Source organism: Candoia aspera, chromosome 2 (assembly GCF_035149785.1).
Source record: "Candoia aspera isolate rCanAsp1 chromosome 2, rCanAsp1.hap2, whole genome shotgun sequence".
NCBI classification, from domain to species: Eukaryota; Metazoa; Chordata; class Lepidosauria; order Squamata; family Boidae; genus Candoia; species Candoia aspera.
The window spans coordinates 163,315,150-163,322,046 of NC_086154.1; the positions used below are offsets into that span (position 1 = coordinate 163,315,150).

Genomic DNA, 6,897 nt, shown 5'->3' on the forward strand with positions numbered 1-6,897 from the left:
GCTAAGCGCCTCCAGCCAATGAATAGGGGCACAAAGGGAAGGAGGCGTGCACTCTTTAAACCCCCAGGGGCACAAGGTATTTCTGTTTCATTTGTCCTTCCACCGTCTATTCTTAAACGGACAGCCGTTGTAGCCAATCAGAGTTGAAGGTAAACGTTCTGCAAATGGAAACGTTAGTTATGTTCTTAGCTCCGCCCCAATGTTATTAGTATTTAAAATGAGAAGTTAGGAGATGGGTGTTTGTATGTGTCTAAACTAGCCAATAAGGTAACGCTGATGGTTTCGGCATTCCAATGGATTGACAGCATTCTAATCCAATAAAGAATCAGATAGAGGAGCTGAAATTACTTTCCAGCCAATTGAAAGAGGACAAGGAGACCGAAAGGTACAAAAACGGGATGTCGCGTTTTCAAATGAGCGTGGAGGAAGAGTTTCTGAAGAGCCACCTGAGCGATTGGCAGCCACTCGCTCCAATCAGGGCTGTCGCAGAGGGGCTGGGGGGGGAAGGCGGGAGATTCGAATCACCGCTAGTCGACCCAAGCGAGCGTGAGCTTGGGCCGAGTCCATCAAAGGCGACAGAGAGGCTTTGCGGGGAATGTAAGCTTGCAGTGACTGCGAAGAAGGAGGGCAGGTTGGTGAGAAGAATTTATGGCTCTTCCCTCGCCCGGAGGTAGAAGAGTGTCCGGGTTGCTGCAACAGGGGCTTCCACTGCGTCTTGCTGTCTTTTTCCTCGGATTGTAAGGCTTTGGGCTGATTCTTGTTTCTGCAGGATTCCTGCGTTCCCTAATAGTTGTCATGGGGGCTTCTGAGAGTTTCCCAGCTACGCCCACCTGCACACCTTTGCTGAATAAGCACCTGAGACACGTCAGTGACCCAAGATCACCTACGGCTGGGATCCTGCGAACACCCATTGAGGTACAGGGACTTGGAAGCCAGTCTTTCAGGCCAAAGGACTTGCTTTTCCGTCTCCCCTTTCCCATCGATCTGCTGTTTTAACTTTGTTTGCACAGGCTGAGCCTCGCTGTTCTTTATTTTTAGGTAGAAAGTTCCCCCCAAGACAGAACACCTTTTCCAAAAGAGGGGGACTTGGTAGCCAAAAGCCAGCATGAGAACTGGGATCCTCGTTCCCCAACTCCAGGAATTTCTCGCACCCCTCTAAAAGCTGTGTTAGCTGGTAAGTGGGGATATATTTCTGGCCTAATCTGCTTTTAAATCTCAGGATTGCTATGTGGGAAGTCTCATACTTTCCTAGGCTTGCTAATGTTTCATTACGAATGAGATATGACTCCCCTTTCCTTAGTTCTGAGGCTGTTATTTCTCTGCTGAGCTGGATGTATTTAAAAAAAACATTGTTCCATAAGTGTGCTGATGGGTCTATTGTTCAGTTGATAGTTGGGCATGCTCCTATATCTCAGCTATCTTAACATCTTACCAAACTATAAACTGGACTAGAAACCAGTCCAGTTCTAGTCATCCCTTAGGCATGAAAGCCGACTAGGTGACTTTGCGGCAATTGCCGTCCCTCAGCTCAACCTACCTCACAGGGTTGTTGTTGTGGGGAAATAGGAGGTGGGAGCATTAGGTATTTACACTGCCTTGAGTTGACCAAAATAAAGGCAGCATAAAAATCTAATAATAATAAACTAACCATATTTTAGCCTACCATATTGTAGGAACCCAGTGGTGTGTTTAATTTATGGATTAATGTGTCAGGCAAACCAAGAGCACTGAGTTAAATTAACCAGTGATGAGCATTTTGTGTGAACACAATTTTCACCCTACATAATCCCTCCAGTTTATTTATTTGATTTATATAGCCACCCATCTCACTTTTATGTGACTTTAGACAGCTTACAATAAAATAAAACTATTTTATAAATAAAACACATAGCAGCCAGGCATTATCTAACCAATCATCCACCCAGCTAGGGGACAGGCTCTATCCCACACCCAGGGCCCCAAGCTTGGGCAGAAAGCCCGGTTTCAAGGCCTTACAAAAGGCCAGCAGGGATGAGCCCAATCTAATCTTGGAGGGTGATGTTCCAAAGGGCAGGTGGCATAGCAGAAAAGGCTTTCCTAGGCCCCACCAGCCAACACCCTCTAACTGACAGTACCCAGAACATGCCCTTCCTGCCAGTTTGGGTAGGACAGGTAGAAACAATTGAGAGATTGTCCCATAAGTAACCCAGTCCTAAGCCATATAAAGGTGACAACCAGCACCTTGAATTGCACCTGAAAGCCAATGGAACGTGCAGAGCAGTGGTGTCACATGCACTGCATAACTGGCACCAGTAACTGCCCATGCTGCTGCATTCTGCACCAGTTGGAGCTTCCAAATACTCTTCAAGGTTTGCCCCATGTAAACTGCATTGCAGTAGTCCAGTCTGGAGGTCACAAGGGCATGAGTGATCCTAAGCAGGGCCCCCAGTCCAGGAACAGGTGCAACTGACATACAACCTGAAGTAGTGCAAAGGCCCTCCTAGCCATGGGTAGATCCAGGAGGATGCCCAGATTGCACACCAGGTCTGTCTGGGTCAGTGCCACCCCATCCAGAACCAAGGATAGAAGGTCCCCGGAACCAAGTGGTCCAAACCTCAGAGTCACTTGCTTGGTTTGAGCTGTAGCCTATTGCACATCCAGGCCCCCATAGCTTCCAGGAACTGAGACAGAACCTCCACGGCATCACTCAGGTGGCCTAGGGTGGGGATATAAAGCTGGGTATCATCAGCATAATAATGATACCTCCCCCAAACTGTTGGAGGGGAGATGTTAAACAGGAGGGGAGAGGGTATCAAGCAGCAAAGGAGGGGCCGCTGGTGGGATCTGCCCCTCCCCATCAACACTGACTGGAACCAACCCTGGAAGGAGGAGAACTGGCACAACACTGTGCCACCCATCTCCAACTCCCAGAGTCAGTTCAGAAGGGTACCATGATGAATGGCACTGATAAGAGGTCAAGAAGAGCGAGGATGGATGCACCACCCCCATCTCGCTCCCACCAGAAGTCATCCAAGAGGGTGATTAATGCCTTCTTGGTCCCAGTTAATGATGATGGTCAGCCTTCTGTTTGATTTTTCCTCACTATCTTTTCCCTTGTACTATATACCTTCTTGACGTCACAAAGCAAGATAGATAGATGTTGGGTGGGCTGCTTATTGGGAGTGTAAAATTCTCATGTTCATGAGCTTGTACTCTGTGTGAGACTCTGGTTTCTGGCTTCCTCTAGGTTTTGAGCAAAAGTGGGGGATACTCAGCAGCTTCTTCAGTGATGTTTGCAGAGTTTCCATTCACAAAAAGGAAAAAAATTCCAAAACTGGTGGGAGAAGATTGTGTGCAATATTTTAATAGCTGCTACTGTCTTATACATGACCCTTGACATTCTAGGGCTGCGCTGATGCACCATTTAAGGCAGTCCCTATTAAAGGGCTCGGGTGAAAATATTCCAGTCTTTGAAATTTCCTTTTGGTGTGTGCTGTTGTGTAAGTTTTCAGTTTTGGAATCTGTCTTCTGTCCAGATACCATAAACTATCCAGTGAAGCTGTTCTGTGAAAACTTTATGGGAGGAAATTCAGAGGAAGAGCTATCTCAAGAGGAATCTCAGCATCAGGATCAGAAATCTGAACTCACCTTTGGAATAGAGGAGAGGACTGCAAGGAACACAATTTCTTCTGGGGAAATTTTCCCAGAGGGTTCCCAGCAAGCAAAGGAGGAGAAAAATGAACAGTTGCTTTCCATGGTGTCTGTTGCAGCTGCAACAAAACCAGTTCACCCTGCCCGCATCAGTCTGCCTACCGGTGAGATTAACTGCCCAGTGCAGTAGTTGTTCTGTTCAGCTATTCCATCACTGTCCTCTAAGCATCAGTGATCTTCTGATTAAAGCAAGTAAATTTAATGAGTCTGTGTCTGTCTGTATAAATATATACTTGTGATATGTTCTCAGCAGTCCGAGCTGCTAACCCTCATGAACCTGGTACCCAAATGCATTATGCAAAGTATCTATGGTCCCCAAGAAACTGGAACCTAGGTTGGCTATCTATAATAGTCTACCTCAGCAGCCATTGTGAGCATGTGATCCCTCCTGCCAGCTTAGTCTTTAAGGACTGTGTGGTGGCCAGGGAGAAAAAGGAATGCAGGGTAATTATATTGTGACTGTTAGCAAAATGTATCCAAACTCTCTGTTTGTTGTTTTTACTACATAAGGATGACGAAAACCTCTGCCTACTTAGGAAGGAGAGGTAGGAGGCATCCTAGTGCTTGAGCTTCTGTTCCGAGAAATAAGAAACACTGTGATTAATCTACACGCCCTCTTTCTTCCCTCCTACGCCCCAGGGAGCAAGTCAGTAAGACACAGAGTCAGTAACAAAATGCTGGCAATGCCAACTGGCACTGGACGTTCCCCGCTTAGTATCCTTCATGGTGACAATTCTCCAATTTCCCTTGCTTCTCACCAGGTAACTTATTATGTAGAAAGTGAATCATTGTTATTCCATTAAGGACTCACCCAAATCTCTGTTTAAGGTGCTTTCAGCAAGTTGCCATTTTTTCCCGAAAAGGAAGGCATTTGGAAAAGTGGTAGTTAAATTCAGTATAAGCAGGATGGGTTGCTTAGTAGTTTCTCATTCTGTTTTTCCCTCCAAACTTGGTTCTATCTTAATTAAGTCTGCTTTGTTGCCAGCACCTTTCAGAGAATTACTTTCAACACTGGTTCTTCAGGTGGGAACAAACTTTTCAGATCAAGAGCTATATTCAGATTTGTAGAATATTAAAGCAACAGTGGGTAGAGATAGTAGACGTGCTGAGAATAAATTGGGTTTTTTTATTTAAAGTAAATAAATTTATCTCCTAGCTTTGTAAGAAATTGATTACCTTTTCAAACTCATCGTATCTTCCCTTTAAAATAAATAGATGGCAATTAATGAATAGAAATATTGTTTTGTTCATAAGTGAGTCCCTTGGGCTGTGTAATTGATTATTTGTCAGAGTGAAGTTCTTACTTTTTCCAATCAATCTTCATGAGTTTTTAAAAAAAAAGTAAAATGCATCTTTAGCATACAATAAAATCGCACATGTCAATTTCTTGATAAAACCAAAAAGATGTATATGTACAGGTTTTTACACCTGTATTCTTGATTTGTGCCTTGATGGGCATTTTTGTTGCATGGATGTAATTTAAAATTTGTAACGATTATCTGTTCCAATGTGTGGCTGCACTGAAAGTTGAATTTCATGTATTGGGTGAAGCCAGCCCATGAGTTTCCTCTGCATTGTGCAAATTCAGGAAACTTGAGTAAATCAAGTTAATCATACTGTGCAAATACAGCCTGTAAGTCTGGCTGCCCTCAGAACAGTCAAATATATTAGCATTTCTTCAACCTAACAAGTACTTTTTTTTTCCAGAGTAAAAGGAGTTCATCAGTGACAGTCAGTCAAGGAGAGCCAAAGGATGGAACCTTAAGCTCTGGATCAAACTTTACAGCAGGTAGCTGTAGCTGGGATCCCATGAATAAAGAGAATCGACAGTGTCGATGGGTGGAAAATTAACTTCACATGCTCCATGGATTACTAGCCTTTAGTATGGAGGTTTGATTGGCTCAAGCATGAAAACCACGAAGTAGCATGACTTTCTGCTTCTTGCCCATTTCCCTCCTGCTACTTTTTTCTGTCTTTGGTTTTCATATTTAGGTTGTATCATGGATAGATTCTCCTGTATAACTACTTTTTTTAAAAAAACGTCTTTGTCTGGAATGTCTGTGTCTGGAAAATAAATCTTTTAGAATGAAGTGCTGCATTATTTTAAAACCTTCAGCACAGCTGGAAAGCTATCCCAGGAGTACATTTTGTTAGGGTCTGAAACTGGTTTTTGCAGAAGCTAACACTGGATGTGGAAATCCACAAGCCAGAAGAACAGAATGTGGGAAGAAAAGTGGAGAGTGCTAGCTGATATGCCTCACTGGCTGAAATGAACTAGTGGGCAAGTATCCTATTTGCCTTGAGTCTCTGGGCAATAGAATAAATTGTACCCTTTTGTTGCTTGGTTCATGGGAACCAGAACAATATGGAATAATGCAGGGCAATCATATGAGTTGGTGCAGGGCTAGTGCTGAACTTGTAACATAAACATTAATAATAGGTATGTCAGCAGTGAAGCAAAGAAGGGATGCATTTCTTTCAAGTAACTTAAACACGATCATATTTTTAATTTTTCCTTTAAACAACCTTTTCCAAATGAAATCCTTGATATTTGGGGGGGGGATGCTTTCTGCTTTCTGAGACATGATCTTGCATCCTGCAATGCATAAAAAGTTGAGACAAGTGAGTAGCTTCTGGCTATCAAAGACACCACCCAACCATCTTAAGTTCTCTGAAGGAATGCTGTATTTTCATTTAGGCTGAGAGGTATGTTTTGTTTCTCTTTATATCAAGTCCTTGGCTGCATGGAGTTATAAATATCGCACAGTGTGGAGTGAATGTTAGGAGACGCAGTTGTGTCCTTTCTGTCTTCTAATGGGGTACCCTCCCACAGACTTGTGATTGGGAGACAACGGTCAAAATAACAAGTCAAAGTGGGATACTGTTAGCAGTATCACATGGGCTTTTGATGCATGCTTAAGAGAACCAAGAAACAGGTCTTCAATTCTTGCATAAAGGCACAAAACAACTGGTGATTTTAGGCAAGTCACTGTCACTCTTATCTCAGCCCATTGCAAAAAGCAGTGGTGCAGTTGAGCTGTCCTGCAGTATTGGTTTCAGTTGATGTATCATGCAAACAGGAATGAATTTATGAATTAGACAGGACAGAACATGAAAGCAAGCAAGCAGCTCTTTCATGCTTATGGTAACTTGAAGCTAAGATTTCATATATCTAAACAGTTCTGACATGAAATACTCACAAATAAA

General features: G+C 43.5%; 1 protein-coding gene across 1 annotated transcript; it reads left to right on the top strand.

Annotated features, from left to right (window-relative positions):
* The first annotated feature begins 627 nt into the window (after positions 1–627).
* Positions 628–6,084, top strand: CDCA3 (cell division cycle associated 3). Its single transcript, XM_063294670.1, has 5 exons — positions 628–915; positions 1,039–1,174; positions 3,516–3,794; positions 4,330–4,451; positions 5,398–6,084. The coding sequence occupies exons 1-5, from the start codon at positions 796–798 to the stop codon at positions 5,539–5,541; spliced, it is 801 nt and encodes a 266-aa protein (XP_063150740.1). The 5' UTR covers positions 628–795; the 3' UTR covers positions 5,542–6,084.
* The last annotated feature ends 813 nt before the right edge of the window (positions 6,085–6,897 follow it).

Coding starts and splice junctions, on each gene's coding strand:
- CDCA3 (XM_063294670.1), top strand. CDS start 796: ATGGGGGCTTCTGAGAGTTTCCCAGCTACGCCCACCTGCACACCTTTG. Junction 3,795..4,329: donor CCGCATCAGTCTGCCTACCG/GTGAGATTAACT, acceptor CCTACGCCCCAG/GGAGCAAGTCAGTAAGACAC. Junction 4,452..5,397: donor TTTCCCTTGCTTCTCACCAG/GTAACTTATTAT, acceptor TTTTTTTTCCAG/AGTAAAAGGAGTTCATCAGT.